Source organism: Eptatretus burgeri, chromosome 5 (genome assembly GCF_056783735.1).
Source record: "Eptatretus burgeri isolate ZD-2024b chromosome 5, Ebu_testis_v1, whole genome shotgun sequence".
NCBI classification, from domain to species: Eukaryota; Metazoa; Chordata; class Myxini; order Myxiniformes; family Myxinidae; genus Eptatretus; species Eptatretus burgeri.
In genome coordinates this window covers 113,374,623-113,394,646 of record NC_140965.1, presented here as the reverse complement: position 1 = coordinate 113,394,646, position 20,024 = coordinate 113,374,623, and the positions used below count along the sequence as shown (strand labels likewise).

At 40.2% G+C, this 20,024-nt stretch overlaps 1 protein-coding gene and 1 long non-coding RNA gene across 7 annotated transcripts in view; one reads left to right on the top strand and one right to left on the bottom strand.

Moving 5' to 3' along the window:
• LOC147027183 (uncharacterized) overlaps window positions 1–20,024 on the bottom strand; it is a 96,104-nt gene that overhangs the window by 32,638 nt on the left and 43,442 nt on the right. The window lies entirely within an intron of this gene.
• LOC147027184 (mitochondrial glutamate carrier 1-like) overlaps window positions 1–20,024 on the top strand; it is a 92,496-nt gene that overhangs the window by 62,680 nt on the left and 9,792 nt on the right. For all 6 annotated transcript variants that reach the window (XR_015058721.1, XM_085883385.1, XM_085883384.1 and 3 more), the window contains one exon: window positions 3,839–3,993. Coding sequence is in view for 5 of the 6 variants with exons in the window: in XM_085883385.1 (XP_085739511.1) it covers window positions 3,839–3,993 (155 nt within the window). In the remaining variant the exon portion in view is untranslated. The remainder of the gene's footprint in view (window positions 1–3,838; window positions 3,994–20,024) is intronic.

The following is a 20,024-nucleotide window of genomic DNA, read 5'->3' as shown; positions in this document are numbered from 1 at the left end:
GCAGATAGGACACCTAGCTTAACATCGATACAAGGGACAGCACACAAATTAATGTATCACCCTGGTCATGAAATACCAGGGTGACAATTTATAGCTAATCCGAGATTCAAACAGATACGAGAGAGCTCAGAGGTGAGTGCACATACCTGTAGGATATTTCTCCAGCGCCCCATCATTCTTTAGGGCTTAGTAAGTCATATCATTGCTGTGTAAATGGTTACTTTGAGTTTACAGATGAGGATGTGTGAGATATTCTGTAATTTTGTGTCAAATGTCTGTTGAAAGCAAACTTTTACTTGATTTTGTATCTTCAGGTCATAAAGGTTTACCAAAAATCGGGTGTCAGTTTTTTCGAACTTGATAAGGGGACCAAATCCAAAATGGCCACCTGCATTGAAAATGGAGATTCATTATGGAATAGTTGTCATTAAACATAAGTTGTAGTTGCTCTTGTGATGTTGTCGTCATATTTATGATGGCAAATAGCAAAACAAATTATATTATGGGTAATCAAATGGAAGATCAGGAGGAACCTGAATAGGATTCAGGTTTCAGCCACTACTCCACAACCCACAAACCCATCCAGGTGCAGCTTAGTGAGCCAAACAGAAAAATTCCTGCAAGAATTCACTTCTCCTTAGAAAGCAAACAAAATAGAGAAAAAGAGAGTAAAAGAGATGAAAGAAGAAAAAGCAAGAATTAGAATGAATAAAGGGAATTGTGAAATTTTTTTAGAAACAAATGTGAAAGGAACAAAGAACAAAGATGATGGCCATTTTTGAATTTCAAAATGGCCACCATGAAAATATATAATTAGCCTGCAGATGGTATGCCGAAGCAAAGACTTACATTATCATACATTTTGAGACGAAAATGCAAACAATTTGTGATTAACACGAAACATTATAAATTAACGAGCATTGGATACATTGTTGGCAAAAACCCAGAGTATACATCAGGTCAGGTCAGGTCAGGTCAGGTATGGGAGCATGCGCCGGAGCAGCGCATCGCTGCGTCCACTTTTCGCCGGTCCTCCAAGGGTCTCTGTCTGGCCATCCCCCAGGCAAATGCCTGGCTCATCCCCATATCCGTGAGATGTGGATCAATCTGCTGCAACCAGGAGGCACGTGGTCAGCCCATTGGTCACCTCCACTCACGAGGCTCCCTCGCTACAAAAGTCAAAGTCACTTCTTGCAAAGTCAAGGAATTTGGTGCTATTCTGGTTCACATTTGCAGACCCATGGGGACCAACACACGTGTCATAACCATCCCTATCAGTGCCAGTCGATGCATTGAAATCCCCCAAGACGAGAAGTGTATCTCGCCTGGGGCACCGATCAACCACAGACCTGAGCATGGCATAGAATGCATCCATGGTGAGATCACTCACCTGAGTCGGAGCATAAACAGAGACCAGGGAAATGGCACTCAAGGAGTGACGAATCCTTAGTCTCATAATACGCTCATTGCCAGTGTTACCTCAATTACCATTGGAGTCAACTTATTGGACACAGTTACAGCAACTCCCTGGGCATGGTAACCATCAGAGCGACCAGACCAATAGTAGGTGTCAATGTCAAATGTAATAAGAATAATGACAATAGCATATTAATAATAATATTAACATAAGAGTATTGTAAAATAATACAATACAATAATTGGCAGTAATGAAAATAATGTGACCCCCCACCCCCCCCCCCCCGGCCACTCCTGTATATAAATGTCATTATTTTATTTTTATACGTTTAGAATAACGGTCATTGCCTCATCTCACCTCCAGCCGGAGACACAAGCTCGTGCAAAAAGCTGATCCATGCGGTGTGTTCCATTACCATTCAGCTTGTTATTGCTTTCCCAGCTAGCCGTTCCTTATCAACCATTTCATTGGACTGCTTGCTTAAGTGCTTACCCAACTTGGCAAACGCTCTCCAAGCTGATTGGTAATGGAACACACGTCAGCTCATATGTTCGAACTCGGTCCCTTTTCTGGTTCTGCTGTTTGTGTAATGAAAAAGTAAATTTTGGGTAATTTTTCAATCATTTTCCCCTTTTGTAGAGATATTTCCATTTTTCAGAATCACTGGGGAAGTTTTGTTTCATCCTTCGGACAGGTGTTTTGGACACATCTTTGATTTTAATAACGACAACATTCCGCTGTGTGCATGAGTTAGTCCGTTTAATAATAAGGGGTGTTTCGTAAACAATATCGATAAGTGTTAACATTAACATTTAAACAAATTTCATTGTGATTATTGTTGTATTTGTAAACATGAAACTATTATTATTACTCTTGCTTTGTCTACTAATACTAACCTCACCCGTAATTTTGTGTCGGAGGTGTAATTGGGTAGAATGATGTGAAGTCTTATGTTACATTAAATGACGTCTTCCAGAGCAGCAGATATATTCTGAACAAGAGTGGACCCAGCATACTACCTTGGGATACTATAACATCTACTGGGAGAGCAGTGGAGAGTAGAGTATTCAGGTGTAAGCTATGCACTGACTGCATGAATGGGGGAAATCAGCGAACCAGGAAAGAAGGTGACCTTGTCTTCCTCTGGCAGAAAGCTTGGCAAGCAGGGCAAGCAGGGCAAGCAGGGCAAGCAAGGCAGGCAGGGCAAGGTGCCAGACTATATCAAATCCCCAACCCTCATCCCTTGATTGATTCCATTGTTGCAGCAGAAGCAGCACCCCATCCAAAGTTGAGTGTAGAGGACAGAATCCATACTGATAGTTAGGAATGAAACCGTTTGAGAAAATGAAAGACTTGATGTCTGCTGCTGCAATTATGTATTCCATGACTTTGCTTGAAATTGAAAGCAAGCTGGCTGGCCTGTAGTTGACAGGATCTGTTTTTTTCACCATTCTTGTCAATGTTCGGTCATACAGTTAATACAGCTACACAATAGAATCACCAGTGCTTTCTCAAACTGTCCACTGCCTCTGTTCTAACCCAAACACACACACACACACACACACACACACACACACACACACACACACACACACACACACACACACACACACACACACACACACACACACACACACACACACACACACACACACTCGTGCAGCCTTTGTGGCTGCTGGTTGCATCATTGGTTCAGGACTGTTGATGAATTGCCCCCATTACCAGTACACTGGCGCTCATTTTGCCGACCTCAGGATTATGATAGGCTGAGTCAACCCCACCTGGTGTTAATTCAGCGGCAGGCAGGACTCGGACTCAGGACCCTAGATCCCAAGCCAGCCACTCTAACCGCTAAGCCAATGCCAATTCTAACCTATTGAAACCATTTAACGGCTTCAATTTATCCAAAGCAATTGTGAGCTCAGCCCAAGAGGGGGGCAGGGGGGGGTTGCCTGAGATCTTTCTCCAGTCTTGCTGCTCATATCAGGTCAAATGTTCAACAGGAATGGATTTCCAGAAGAATTTTGAATTTAGCTCTGGTAACGTCCATAACTTGCCCACCCTTGACATAAAACATTATGGGATAGTTACCATCCACCAGCTCATGCGAGCAGACGGCACTCTTTTTGATGTCATGTCCTGCCTGTGAAGCACCAGCATGTTTCGCCAGGTTGGGAATCAAACCCAAACTAGACAGCTCAAAGATAAGTGCGCCATCTTGTTGAACCCTATTGTTATCAAAATGCTTTAGTAAAAGTATCAAAAGATGGCTGAAAGTATCAGTTTGTATTTAAATACAGGACAGGAATGCGAATAATTTCGAATATCTCTGCAAAAGAGACTTTGGTTTTGATAAACACCTGCATTCGTTTTCTCCGTGTAATTATTTTATTTTCTCTTTTTTTCTTCTTCTTTGTTTAGGGATGTTCCTTTTTCTATTATCTACTTTCCACTGTTTGCCAATCTCAACAAGCTGGGCTCCAGTGGAATTGATGGCCACGTTCCTTTCTACCACTCCTTCTTGTCAGGGTGTGCAGCTGGGAGCATAGCTGCAGTCACTGTTAACCCATTTGATGGTCAGTAACCATTTCCTTCTGCTCCACTTGATGAGCTGCTGTACAATTCATTTCTATGGGATTAAAACACTGGGATGGTTTTCCTTTTTCTCTACAAGGCATCATATTGACAAATGCAGTGCACGGAGTAATTAGTTACCTGAACAGGTTGGATTATCTGTTGTGTTTCGAGTAGAATATTTGTTGCTCATTATGTTGAAAAGAGTTGTTTTCGACACCTTCAAAGGCTCAAGTAGGACCTTTTACATTTACTTCTTGCAGAACAATGACATCAAGAGACAGAACATCTTTAAAATGAATGACTATATTTGGAGATAATGGACCACACGATGCATACGATAATATAGGCAGGTGAGAAAAGTTTTTGGAAGAGAATTTGGTTGATTATTAGGTGTTGATTGTTGGTGAATGAGGGGTGCCAGGATGGCCTAAAGGTACATTAGAACCAAGACATGACTGTGTCGTGACGAGTTAGAAGAACAACAACGCAGACATTCTAGATTCTGTTATACTTTTGGGATTTTCATCTGGACACATTTGCTTGTTACCTCTGCCACCAAAAGGTGGAAGGAGGTGATATTTTCATCCCTGTTTGTTTGTTACTTTCATCCCTGTTTGTTTGTTTGCAAAATCGAATATTTTTCAAGTGAATTGGTCAGTCGATTTTGTTATTCTGTCTGTCTCTATTTATCACCTACAGGTCACAATCTTAAACTGATCTTCAGAAAACTTCACCACATGGCAGAGTTTGTCATAAGAAAGAAGCCTATTGTTTAGGAAGTCAAAAGGCCCAAAAGATCAACATAGGCCAAAGGTCAACAACTTCGGTGAGATTTCTAAAATCCTCAAATTTCATCCGATTGACTTGAAATTTGAAGAGGATTTATACACTACTGGTCAAAAGTTTTGGAACACCCTCATTTCTCCAGTTTTTACTGAAATTTAAGCAGTTCAAGTCCAGTGAATAACCTGAAATGGTACAAAGCTAAGCGGTAAACTGCCAGAGGTTTAAAAAAAGTTTACGTCACCAACAACTGAAAAATAATGGAAATTTCAGAGTTAAAAAGGCCCTTTTCAGGGAACAAGTAATGGGTTAGCAACTGCAGCTGTTCTACAGCAATGGAAGTAAATCAAGCCTTGAAAGTTGATGCAAACAATTCCTACAGGTGTCCAAACTTTTGTTGATTAGTTACAAACCCTCTATCTGTATAAATACAGTGTTGGAACAGACTGTGTTGCTCAACCCTCTGAAGCATTATTTGGACAATATTGCACTGCAGGAGGTAGTATATTGCTATCATAATGGCGAGAAAAAGACAATTAACAAAGGAAGACAGACAGACCATTATAACCCTTAAAAGTGGAGGTCTTTCTTTTGGAGAAATTGTAAAGAAGCCAAGGTGTCAGTGAGTGCAGTTTCCTACACCATCAAAAGACACTTGGAAACTGGAGGAAACTGACAGGAAGAGGTCAAGCAGACCCAAAGCCACAACACAATCAGAAGACAAGTTTCTGAGAGTCAACACCTTGCGAGATAGGCAGCTCACAGGACAGCAGCTTCAAGCACGGCTTAACACTGGTCGAAGGAAGGAAGTCTTGGTTTCCACTGTAAAGAGAAGGCTTCGAGCTGCAGGTTTGACAGGTCGAGTGGCAGTAAGAAAACCATTGCTAAGATGGCAAAATAAGAAAAAGAGGCTTGCCTGGGCCATGAAGTACCGCCAGTGGACTACTGAAAACTGGAAGAAGGTCTTATGGACCGATGAATCAAAATTTGAAATCTTCGGTTCATCATGCAGGGTTTTTGTATGCAGTCGAGGAGGATAAAGGATGGTTCCTCAGTATGTGACACCAATTGTCAAACATGGAGGAGGAAGCATGATGATCTGTGGCTCTTTTGCTGGATCCAGAGTCAACGACTTGCACAGAGTGACTGGCACCCTGGACCAAAAGGCTACCATAGCATTTTGCAGCACCATGCAATACCCTCTGGTCTACGCCTAGTTGGTCAGGGGTTCAGCCTACAGCAAGATAATGACCCAAAACATACCTCCGGACTTTGTCAAAACTACCTGAGAAGAAAAGAACAAGACGGTAGGCTTCAGATCATGGAATGGCCAGCACAGTCTCCAGACTTAAACCCCATCGAGCTGGTTTGGGATGAACTGGACAGAAGGGTGAAAGCAAAGCAACCTACAAGTGCAACATATTTGTGTGAACTTCTGCAACAGTGTTGGGAAGAACTTTCCAAACAATATTTGATTTCCATTGTAGAAAGAATGCCCCGAGTATTTTCGGCTCTTGTATCTGCAAAAGGTGGCGACTTTGATGAGTCAAAAATTTAGATTAAATTTTGTTCAACAAAACGATTCCATAATTTCTTATTTTTTTTTATCTGCAATTGTTTATTTGTTCAATGTTTTAATTTCAGAGAACATTGAAACATTAAACTGCTTAAATTTCAGTTAAAACTGGAAAAATGAGGGTGTTCTAAAACTTTTGAACGGGGGTGTATTTCAGGTCACTGACTTGAACCACACAATTATTTTTGAGGTCAAATTTTTTTTTCTGGATTTTGCAAGTATCGTGCTCTGCACATCTTCTTTCTTTCTGTCTGTCTGTTTGTTTGTTTGTCTGTTTATCGCCTACAGGTCACAATTTTCAACCGATCTTCACGAAACTTCACCACATTGTAGAGTTTATCATAAGCAAGAAGGCTATTGTTTTAAAGGTCAAAAGGTCAACATAGGTCCAAGGTCAACAATTTAGGTGAGATTTCTAAAAACCTCAATTTTCATCCGATTGACTTGAAATTAGAAGAGGATTTATATTTCAGGTCACTGAATTCAAATCGCCAATTATTTTTGAGATCAACTTGGATCAAAATGTCAACATCGATCCAAGGTCAGCAATTAAGCAGGTATTTCTATAATCGTCAATTTTCATCCCATTGACTTGAAATTTCAAGAGGATATGCACATCAGGTCACTGAATTCAACCACAAATTATTGTTGAGGTCAGCATAGGGGGTACAAAACCCTGATACAAAACTTACCCATAACGTATTCGACGTGTGCCAGCATATTAGGCAAATTTTTCATACGTCGGCATACGCTGGCTAAAACGTCAAGGTTTGACAGTGGCTTGACACTTCGATGTCTAGTGCGGTTATGATTTGATTCGTTGAGCCACAGCCTATTAATAGCCTACGCCACGTGATCGTCGGCGATACGCTGCCGCACGCTATGCATAAGTTAGACTATCATTGGGCATAGGTTATGAACGCCGACAACAGCCTCAGCATTCATTGATATAAGTTATCTATATATTATCGAAACGCTCTGGGTACGTTACTAATACGTTATGCAAACGTCCAACTCATTATGAATACGCCCAAAACTGGAAAAAAACATCAATAGTTCAGCGTACGCCAGCGTTTTACATACATTTTGATACCTTGCCATACGCTGGCTAAAACGTCAAGGTGTGACAGGGCCCTCAGGTATGTGGTCTACTGAGTGCGCTTCTAGTTTTGTATGGTCTTATGTCATTTGTATATTTATTTATTGGATGGCAGGATAGCTTAGATGTGTGTACATTCACCTATGAGCTGTTTGCCCTGGGTTTAAATCTTGGGAATTATCTTCCTTCTTCATTATTTGTGGAAAAATAACTTTTCATGACCGAGTACCCATTAGTACAGGATCCCTCAGAGTTGGGACCTTTTGGCCTGAGAGATGGTAAAAACGGTCCTTTATGGCACTGCGTTCGATAATTACTCTACTTTACCATTCTCCAACGTTGCCCAAATGAGCCAAAAATCAACAGTAAACACACACGGAAAGTAAATTGCTGAAACACACTTTCATACATTTTAAAGGGTTTATTTGAACAGCAAAGTACAGGTAAGAGGGTCGACAAGACGCTATAATAAATGGAAACAAGAAAAAGAGCAATCAGAGATTGCAGACCCTCGCCAGGACTTATTTTGTGTGGTGTATTTTGTGTGGCATTTGTGTAGTGGTCTGCTACGTAATTAAAAAGAGACAGAACTAGAACTACCACTTTATAACTGCTGGCAGTGATGACTGGGTACAAAAACACCCCGCTTTGATTGGACACCTGACCCTGACCCATGACTTATTTATTATTATTATTCAATTGAATTTAGAATGGGATTAAAATAAATTCAATTCAAATCAATGGAAGACCAAATAGGAACAGTCCTGCATTGGAGTAATCAGAAGGAACCCAAATAAGCAAAAAGAAAAGATGAAGTCATCAGGAGGAACCTGGATAGGATTCACATTTCAGCTGCTCCTACTCTACCTTCAAACCCATCCAAGTGAGCCTTATTCAATAAATAAATAAAATAAAAAAGAACCCAGATCAAAAATTTAATAATTCTGGCTGCCAGACCATGCGTCCGATCAAGTTGAAATTTAGAACCTGTATTTTTCATCACAACTAGATTAGAATTGTGAAGTTTCATGATGATTGATTAAGCAGTTCCAGAGAAAACATTATTTAATATTTTTCTTCAATGCAATAAGGCTGCCACACCATGTGACCTTATTAATTATTCCTGAACAAACTTGCACACCCATGGTTTGGGAAATATTTGTGTGAAGTTTCTCCCTGATCTGCCCAGCCATTCTGCAGAAATAGATTTTTATCGGCTTCAGAGTAAATCCAATATGGCTGCCAAACCATGTGGACTATGACATCATATGTGTGAAGCTTTTGTTCCTCATGGATAGGCACTAGGCTCATACATGTAAAGTTTTGCCTTGATCTGTTCAGCCACTTCAGAGAAGAAGATTTTTGAAGGTTTAAAAAAAAAAAACAATATGGCTGCCAAATCACATGACTGATGACATCATCAATTTCTTTTCTGTGGACCATTTTATCCCCAGATGCTCAAAAATTTTTCATACTGATCCGATGTAGCATTCTGCATGTGCAATTATGACGGCAAAGCGAAAGCACCCATGATATATTTTTTTAATCACACTTATTCCCATGAGGAGTACCTGCCGTGTGCCAAGTTTAAATTTTTTCCTGACTGGTTTGAGATAGAGGTCCAAAGTTTTTCCGTTTTTCCAACCTGGCTGCCACACCACGTGACCTATTATGTCATAATTATCAATACAACATTCTATATGGGTATTCGCTCCTCTGGTGAAAATTTAGTCTCAATCTGACAAGCGATTGCGGAGAAAAACCCTAAGGTTCTGTGCGGACAAACAAACGGACCCAAATGCAATACCCTCTCCTTCGGTGAGGGTAAAAAACCAACCAAATCTAAAGACACAGAGGTAAATGGGGATATGCAAATTTGTATACAAGAAGGAGAAATAAAATACAAAACCTAACCCACCGGGCACCAGAGATCACACTCATACGACAAGGCAATGATGCAGGGGGGACTTCCCTTTGTCTCTATGATGTGCAGGGTGGACTCAGGACGTAATGCAGTCTGGTTTAGAAACCAGGGGCAAGATGAGAGCCAGTGATGATGGTGTCCATGGATGAAGTAACACAGCCATGAGCAGGGCCAGCAATTAGTAGGCCTTCAACCAGGCGACGTGGTCGTCTTTATCTTTTTCCCCAAAGAGGCATCCTGGTCGGCACTTCTTTGTCCTCCTCCGAGTGCTTAGGTCTTTCTTCCCCTCTGGAAAGACAGGGTGATTACCAGCTTGGGTGTATCCCAAAACTTCTGCAGAGTGAACCACAATCTTCTCTGCCTCAAGCTTCTCCATGGACCAGATCAGTTAAAAGTGAGATGTTGTGGTATTTGTAAGCATGAGTAAATGCCTGTGAATGAACGATTAAAATTGACGGTTACATTGTATGTTTCTTGTTGCATGGATCGGTAAATTGTAAAATAAACTGCTTGATGTAATGAGCTAATTTTGACTGTACATGACAGTATTGTACTGCCTGGTGAGATTCATGAAGGTGCTGGAACGGTCTCAGAAAAAACTTCCAGTTTGGACTAGAATCTCATTTGCTGGAAGGCATGAGATCATTCTGTGATACTCTATAAACCCGCAATAGAGAGGTGTAGAGGGACGGGTGACATGTGATGAGCCATGTGTTTGATAGTTCCTGTGCTCAATTCAACTCTGATGATTGAACGAGGTGTTAATGTCCAGAGCAGTTGTTAACATGCGGAGCCAATTGTAAGTTCGTTGTTTAAAACTCATGAAGATTGTGGATTGGGAAAGAATTCTTTTGCGCTCTTGAAATCAACCTGAACGGGCCATCACACGAAAGGACACTATTACGGGAATCGAAGGATCGATAGCCCCGAAGGACGAGGTGAACACGCATGAGTTGTGCCGGCAGGACTGAGACATTGGATGGAAACGGCTTAACGTGGGAATCACAGTTGGATATTGTATGTAATGGTGAACTTCCTCATTTGACTTTGTTTCTGTTTATTTGAAATACAAGTTTCAAAAATGTTACGCTGTTGAGGTAGTCATTGTCACATTACTCAGAAGTCATAGACACCATATGACAAAGATCCATTTGAGTGGTAGCCGACAGGTACATTCATTCAGACTCGTGAAGCTCAAAGCTTGGATTGCAGTCATTAGAGAGCATGCTGGGTTCAGCACCACGAACAATATACGTACACTGAAGGGAGGGAAAACCCCAAGCTGCATACGTATACAACTGACAGACCACATGCTCGACCTTCCATATTAGCCTCTCCTGGTCCCTTCTGGTCAACCCCATTCTCTCTTCCTCCTGGATGGAGTATTCCTCTGGGATGCCACCTACAGGGCGGCCCCAATAAAAATAAATGTACAATGTCACTTCCGGCCGCACAGCACACTGCACCACCCTGGCTGGCACGCACTGCCAGGGAGATCATAATCGGCCTAGTTGCACACCTGTGACATATGTGCCCCTGTGGTGGAAAGGCCACACCTAACTCCACCCACAAACAAGAGCTTTTACATCCAAAATTAATGTCTACCCTGTCTATAAGTTACATATGCTGCCTCCTCAGCATCACGTTTAACAACTTACTCTGACAGATCCCTGTAACATGGCAATCTAACCTTGAAATACATGGACCATACTACACTGACCACAGTCTAGCTACGGATCCCTCCCAAACCCCCTCTAATTAACACTACTTTGAGATAAAGTTTTGTATTTACATAATTGAATTGCTACCGGTATCCCATTTGATCATGTTTTTTTTTTTTTCTTTTTCATTGTTTGTTCAAATTGTTTAAAATGTCCTTTTATAGCATCATCATTGTATACATAATAGGGTATCATTTATTCCCAAGTAGGATCATCACTGTGAATGTGATTTTTGTTTTTTCACTCACTGAAATATTTTTCTGTGATAAACATTATAGTTCTGTGACAAACATATTCTGTAGAAAAAAGCCTCTGCATGTATAGCTTGTAGATGTGAATTATTTCAAAGCATCTCAAAAAGGGTAAGCCATTGTGTGCCAGCATCCAGGCAAAATCATTTCCCTGTGAAAGATAAAGCAACATATATGTGGGGTGTCGAAAAGTTCTTGGAAAGAGACAATAGTCAAATAAATCCCTAATTTATAATTTCCGAAATGTTAATGATCTATTATATAATACGAAGTGTGGCGTCTGTCCATACATTCACACATTTGGCTGTCTCCCATTACCAGTGGCTGCCTCTCACGCTGCTTTTGAAAAAAACTCCACACAAAGGCAAAGCTCAACACACTACCAGAAGAAATGCATGATACCAAATGAGATATATTTAAAGAACAAAATAAATATATATTTTTATTATTTTATTATTTTAAGAAACAAAAAATAAATATTTTAAGATACATAACATGGGATGGAATCTCAGTTTGTTTATTAATCGTGCATCAAGATATGACCTGGGTTGACAGGATTGCCTTGAGGTCCGCACACTCACCTCTGAGCTCTCTATCTTGGGATTGAATCTCAGCCCAGCTATAAACAGCAATCCTGGTGTTTCACAGACTGGGTGAATCATCAATATGTGTGCCATGGACATAAAACAGGGCATCCCATCTACCAACAGTAGTTAGTGGATATTAAAGATCCCCACAGTGTCTTTCACGAAGATTAGGTGAGCTATCGGTGGCACAATTAATAAATTACAAATTTCTGCCTGAACGACTGCGAGGAAGACAATGGCACACCACCCATTATAACCCTTGCTGAAGGCGCTGTCACACCTTGACGATTTAGCCAGCAATGGCAACGTCTAAAAATGTATGTAAAACGTTGGCGTACGCTGAAATTTTGATGTTTTTTTTTTTAAGTTTTGGTCGTATTCATAACGTGTTGGTCGTATGCATAACATATTAGTAACGGGCACAGAACGTTTCGTTGTCTTAGAGATAACTTATACCAACGAATGCTTAGCCTGTTGTCGGCGTTCACAACCTATGCCCAACGATGGTTTAACTTAGGCATAGCGCGCTGCACGTATCGCCGACGAACTCGTGGCATAGCCTGTTAAAAACCTGCCGCACGCCAATTTAAATCATAACCACATGAGAATTGGAAATGTCAACCACGCAGTCACACCTTGACGATTTAGCCAGCGTATGCCAATCTGTGAAAAATTTGCCGAACCAAGCTGGCACACGTCGAATACGTTATGGGTAAGTTGTGTATACATTAAAAGCATGCTGAAAAACGATGAAGTACGCTGTCATATTTCGTGGTACGTCTCGTACATGGTGAAATTTCAAGCATGCTGAAAATTTTACGACATACTCGCCGTATGGCTCACACGTTCCGCTACGCTGGGAGTAAGTTGTAGGCACTATATGCGATCGATGACACATGTCGACACAAGTTCCTTGTAAGTTACTCATAAGTCAAAACACGTCGAGGTAATGTTTAGCATACCCGAAACTTATTTTCTCCGTCAAGGCACATTTTCTTTTTTTCTTCTTGGTTCCGTGAAGGCATGTGATGAAATATCTGAAGTTGTTTGTTTTTTTGTTTTTTTCTAGACGATTTGTTAGGGTCACAATTTGTTTCTAGATCACAAATTTTAAAATATATTCGGCCATTTGCTTTTAAGTTTCGACGTCGACGTGACAATATCCTCAAATAGAAAATATTCACAGAGGAGGAACTAAGAATAAGACATGAGCAAACTGAAGAGGCAATCGGACGTGACGTAACGGCAAGTACCGAAATATCGGAAGTTATTGTTGTTGTTTTTTTTAAATGCTGCCAATATGCCATTATACAGTAGCTGTAAATTAGAAACACGTTCAGTAAGTTCTGTGGTCGTCCGGAAGACGTCAATCAAATACGTCTACATACGTCAATATGAGTTGGAGGTACGTTACACATAGGTTCAAAGTACGTTACTCATAGGTTAGAAATAAGTTATGGGTACGCTAAGCATTACCTCGACGTGTTTCAACTTATGAGTAACTTTCAAGTAACGTGCCTCGACGTGTGTCAACGATCGCATAGCGTGCCTCGACGTGTGTCAACAATCGTGTAACGTGCCTACAACACGTTACTCATAGGTTATAAATAAGTTTCGGGTACGCTAATCATTACCTCAACGTGTTTTGACTTATGAGTAACTTACAAGTAACGTGTGTCAACGATCGCATAACATGCCTACAACTTATGGCCAGCGTAGCGGAACGTGTGAGTCATACGCTGGCATACGTCGTAAAATTTCAAGCATGCTAAAATTTGAGGACAACCGCAAAGTACAACGATGAAAGCCAGCGTACTACGACATATGGCAGTGTTTTTCAGCATGCTCTTAACGTATTCGACGTGTGCCAGCGTTTTAGACAAATTTTTCATAAGTCGGCATACGCTGGCTAAATCATCAAGGTGTGACAGCGCCTTGAGGTAGCTACTTCGGCGGCACTGGTGCTCTATGACAGAGTATGGTTATCACAAAGTTGAACAAATCATCTCAGCATTCATAACAGTGACCTATACTGAAAGCCTTTGAACACAGGTTGCAGTGCAAGGCCATCATCTAATTAAAGAAAAACATATTTAGCATTGTGACCCAAAAATAACATTTCATTATAAACTTCAAAGAGGTCCAAAATAAGCTTAAACTTAATTATCGGTGGACTCGATGGTGTAATTTGTTAAGAGTTAGAGTGCTTGCTCTAAAGGATAGAGGCTGGGGAGAGATAGAGATAGAGATAGAGATAGAGATAGCTATATATTGCGAACTGTGGTGTCACACTGTCCATGCATTTGAAAAGCTCAACATTCACTTTTGTATTGATGGCAGAACAGGCATGAATAATACTGATGCAAAATTTTATTTCGCAAGCACGATATTTTACCCTCTTTTTAGACAAATTGAACTTTCGCTGTCCAATGTTGTACCGCCATTTTGTTGTGGGCAGTATAAGTTGCTCAGAGCTTTGGCTATGAGAGAAACAGAGTGCAACCTAATTTAATTTTTAGGGTCCATGAAATAATTTCAATTGATAGATTAACTTCAACCTTTCCCGTCACGAGGGACAGATACTTTTGCTTGATTTTTCACGTCACTGGAGAAGAGTACTTTTCCGATGAAGTATATATTTTCAATAAGTACAGTATATCTAATATATAAAGAAGAAAGTTTATTTGTGTGTTTGTTTGCTTGTTCATTTATGCATTTGTACCCTGCAGGAACCAGTTTAACCAAACTTTGTATGGCCTCTTCTTTCATCCAGAGGAAGGTCGAGGGCTATGTTTTGGATTAAAAAAATTAAATCGGGTAATTGGCCTTCAGGCCTCGATTGGGTCTTGTGCTAATACATTGTTTGCATTTTTCTTCCCGGGAGCGATCAAGTAATATGTTTTGCTCGGATTGTATGTTGAGGTTACAGTGACTTGTTATGAACACAAATATATTTATTATGTGTTTACATGTGCACCTGTTATTTAAAAGATTGCTTTACACAGGTTTATTGTAACACCTCTGTGTCCAGGCCTGAGCGAGTATGATGCTTATACACTGTCACGATTGAGTCATATGTACTTTGAAGATCATATGTTGAGGTTTAATGATGGAAACTATGTATTCCCTTGGTATGTTTCCCCCCTACCTCAAATCCTTCTCATCTCTGTATGATCTGTTTGTTGCTTTTTTAATGTTAATGTACCATGTCATAAAGATCGGCATGGTAATATGCACACTGGAGCACTTCACGGTAAGATGTACATTGGAGCACAGAATCTGGAACTCCCAAGGGAACACTTCTGTTAAGAAATATATTAACATACCTTATTTGCATGAGAAATACTGGCACATGCCACCAGAAAAGACCCCTGATGAGCACAAACAAATCAGATGCAAAGAGAATGGCAGTCTACAAGTCATGTGAGACTCCAGAGCAGAAACAGGCTCGGGTTGAGGATCAACGTGCAAAACAAGCAGCCACCAGAGTAGCATATCGGACATCCTTGGAAGGTGAAGCATTTTGATACAAGTCCAAGTGCATTTTGCAATGCCCAAGATTGGCAATTCATACAAAACCATTAGGCCACCATTCCCCAATTTGTCATCCAGGAAATATTTAATACATATTGCATTGCATTTCCCAGGGCAACACCGGGTACTTCAGCAAGTATTTTACATTTCTAATCAAACATTCTTATTGCTGGATCTTGAGTGTTGTCTTCTTCCTGACATCTTTTTGGTATTTTCCTTTTCTTTCATACCTCTTTTTAGTCTTTCACAGTTACTTTAACTGTTTCATACCTATCATTATTCCTATTTCCCCTTTTAATACCCCACCCCCCACCTCCACCCCATACCTGAACCCTATTTTTTCTCTTCATTTTTGAGGCAAGAGCTGCCTGCCTTCGTGTTCATGAAAAACCAATAGCTGCTGACTTTGATCCAGTTTTAAGGTTTGGGTAATGGCTGTCACACCCCAATCGCGAGGCATTGTCAGTGTAGGTGGGAGAACTTTCAGTTCTATACCAGGTAATGCCTACCTCAAGTGAGGCACTCCCTCTCCAATAGGTATCCTGTCAGCCGTCTCTTTTGTGTGGTCTGAGTCAACCGGACGAAGTCAAAAACCGATAAGAGTGACAATAATAAAATTAAGAATAAAAGAGTAATGCCAGACTTACAAAAAACGAAAAAGCATAGTGTCAGAATGAGTAAGTATGTTTTGTCAAGTACTTCTAAAGCTGTTTTTAAAAAGTGTAATTCCTCTATATGTTTGCTTTGTAAAGTTTTTAGACCTTGTGAAACTTTTGTTTGTCACGTAATAGGGAAGGCTTTTGTTGTCGATTGTGTGTTTTTTTTTTGTATACCTTGTCGAGGCTCGTATGAGAGCTAACACACAACTCACAGCAAGGGGGCATGAGACATGAGGGGTGGGAGTGGAAGGGACAAAACAGTGGGGAACAGACACATTAGGTGAACTGTGGAAGGGAGAGGGATGGGGACGGGACGTGGAACATGGCGAAGAGAAGATGGACATTACAGGGACTTTCAGGAAGGAAAGCAGGGGAATTGAAGGAAGTGGGCTTGGGTGGATTATCGGGGGTAGAAAAGATCGAGGATTTGGATGGGGGAAGATAAGAGGTGGTGAACAGCTATTTTGAAAGCCTGGAGGGAAGAATGGGAGAGAATAGAGTGAGGAAGTTTATTCCAAAGGCAGGAAAAAAGAGGAATGAAAGAGTGAAGATGAGCAGTGATTCGTGATTTTGGTAGTTTTAGCAGAAGGGGGTTGTTGGCGGACCTTGAGGGCCCTGTGGAAATGTGGTGGGGACAAATCGCAGAGAGAGCAGGGGGGGCAAGGCTGGAGAGGAGTTGGTAGAAGACAGAAAGACCACCGACCAACCTGTCGTGATTGAGTGAGAGGCCCAAAAACTCAGCTTTATTGCGGGAGATGCCGATGATCTTAAATGCCCTGGTTTCGACAGCGTGAAGCCGAGAAAGGTGGCAGGCAGGAGCACCAGCCCAGAGGGGAGAGCAGTACTCCATCAGGCTATGGACAAAAGCTTTGTAAGTGGTCAGGAGCTCAAGAGGGCTGAGGAAGGACTTTGCACGACGGAGGATTCCCAGTCGGCGACTGGCTTTTGAGGCGAGGTTGGAAATGTGACTTTCCCAGGAAAGGTCATGGCAGATAGTGAGACCCAGAAGCTTGAAAGAAAAGACTTCTTCCAGAGGATTGTTGAGAAAGTGGATGGGGGGGTTTTCTAAACGGTCCTTTCGAAGAGACATAGATTTTCTATGTAGACATAGAAGAGAGTGTGAGATTTGTCTGGATTGAAAGACATGTTCCACGTGTTGGACCAGTTTGTGATTTTATCCAGATCTGCAGTGAGCGAAGAAAATGCTGCTTGCCGGTCTGATGGATGACAGATGGTATGGCAGAGGGTGGAGTCGTCGGCAAGGGCTTGTTGGGATGTAAATCAAAGTACATTATTTATCTTCTCACTTGTTGAGATTGTGGATTGCAATGTTGATAAAACTTCTCAATGTTGACATCAACGTTTGAATGTATATAGTTCTGCTGTATTGTCTTGTATCAAGACTTCTTTAGCTAATCATTTCAATGAAGTTGTTCTTGTCAAATTATAGACCGAGTTAATGTTCATGATTTTGATAATAAAGAGTAATGTTGAGCTAGGACGCAATGAGGATTTTTGTATCAGGACACGATGTGTGATCTATCCTTTGGGCCTTAATGATGGTACAAGTTACTGGGTCAGTTTCTCAAGGTAATGTTTTTGGTAATGAGTATTTTGCTAATCCAATCAGAAGGAGAACCAGAAGTCATGGGTGTCATAGTCGGCGTCATACAGCTCCAAAAATGGAAATTTCAGAGATAATTGATCAACTTAAAGGTTTTTATGAAGGAAAAGTTTCTCATGATTTTTATGTTCTTCTGAGATCATGTTCCAAACAATTCTAAACTAATATTCTCCAGAGTTCAGCAGGTTCATATGACATGTGATCGTTTTTGACCATAGCTATTTGTTGCAGGGTTCTGGTGAAGAAGTCTACTCCCAAAGTTGATGGGATCCACAAGTTCTTAGTTTGTAATTTTTCCAGCAAGCAGGTAGATAGGCTTCACCTTCATTCTATTTTAGGGATAGTAGTGTGGAGGGTTTATTACCCGATAAAGTTAGGGAGTGAACCCCAATGAGGGTTTATTTCATTTTCACCAAGACTAAAGGACAATCCTTATTCAATTATGGTAAATTTCTTAAAACTTGAAGGATAGATATAGTAAAGGACATTTTGGAAACTGACTGTGCATGCTCGTCTTCCCCCTTTTTTATACAGTCCTTGTGGACATGTAGTTTCTAGGGATTTGAAAATAATTATTAATAGTGAAATTAGGGATCTGATGAAAATGGGATCTAAATTTTGGGAACCAGTTACTCACCCTTGGAGCTGCATTAGGTCTTCAACTGTAGATTCTGTTTCTAATTTTGTTAACAAAATGTGCACAAAGTTTAACTTATCTGTAAACAGTTTTAATGCATGGTTTAACAGAATTGTGGAAGTCCTGGATAACAGTATTAAGTTTTTTAGTAGTCGGGGCATGCTTTCACTGGGTCGGTCTAAACCAGTGTTGAACAAGCCGCGTGTTCGTGAAGACATTCAGGATCTCCATGATAGCTACATAATAGCTCGAGCAGATAAGGCTGCTAATAATTTTGTTGTGGTTTGTAAAAAGTTTTAAGTAGAGGTTATATTGAGAGAGTTAGGCATTGATATGGTTACTTTCACAAGTGTAGGAAATAGCACATATGTTCCTTGTCATAAGTCACTCCAAGCTATTACGTCTGAGCATCATGAAGTTTTAGTTAATAATTTCGGTATTAAATGTAAAAAAGGTAAACCTTTGTATTCCTCGACTTTTCTGAATCCCTAAGCTTAATAAGAACCTGTACAAGTATAGGTTTATAGCAGGTGCCAGGCAGTGTTCTGCAAAACATTTATCAGTTATAGTTAACTCAGGCTTACAAGTTGCTCGGGAACAGTTCAGGGAATATTGTTTAGCAATTGAGAAGAATTCTGGTATTAACACTTTCTGGAGCATAAATTATTCTTTCGAGTTTTTAGATAGAATTAGATGCCTCAATATCAAGTCAGGTGAAGTTTTTGATTTTTCAACTTTATGAACGAATTTGGATTTAGTACTAGTGAGGGGTTCACTCTTCAAAGTGATTGACAAGGTTTTTAACTCTTTTAATAAGTTTTTATGTGTCAGGCCTGATGGAGCATTCTTTTCTAAAAAAAAAAAATGAAGTTTTCATTGTTTTGATATGCAGAAGTTTAAGAATGATGTTAATTTTATTGTATTTAAAACTTTAGTGACTTTTTGTGGGATACTACTTCAACAAGTTAAGGATATTCCCATGGGTGGGAATTGCAGTCCCCGACTAGCGGACATTTTTCTTATTTTCTGTGAATTTTCATTTATGCAGAAACTGATGAAGGAGAAAAAAATTAGGATGAGCTAAAAGATGATCTCATACATGTTGTTATATCGATGATATTTGTGTGGTTAACAATAATATTTTGGAAAGGTTGCTTCACAAGATTCATCCAGATAGCCTGATTACAAACAGGAGTGGTAATGATTGTACATTTGCTCCATATCTGGATGTGTTGGTTTATTGTTGGACAGAATGGTTTTAGTACAACTGTATATCATAAAGTTGATGCTTTCAGTTTCCCTGAAGTTTTGTACACCTTTCCAGGAAGCAATGTACCAATTAAAATGGGTTACAATGTCTGTTCATCTCAGCTACTTAGATTTGCAAGAATTTATTCAGTAAAGGATGATTTTGTGAAACGTGCTGAGATGGTTTTTTCCATCATGTTAAACAGAGGATATATGGCTGATTCAGGTCTTGTGTGAGAATGTCTTTAGACTCCATCATCACCTTTAATTTAAGCTTGCTTGGTTTTCATGTAAACAAGTTCCGATTACATTGCATTTTATGTAACAATAATAATAATAATGAATTAATTATTTTAGTGAAGTAAATTTTTTAATTAATATTATTGA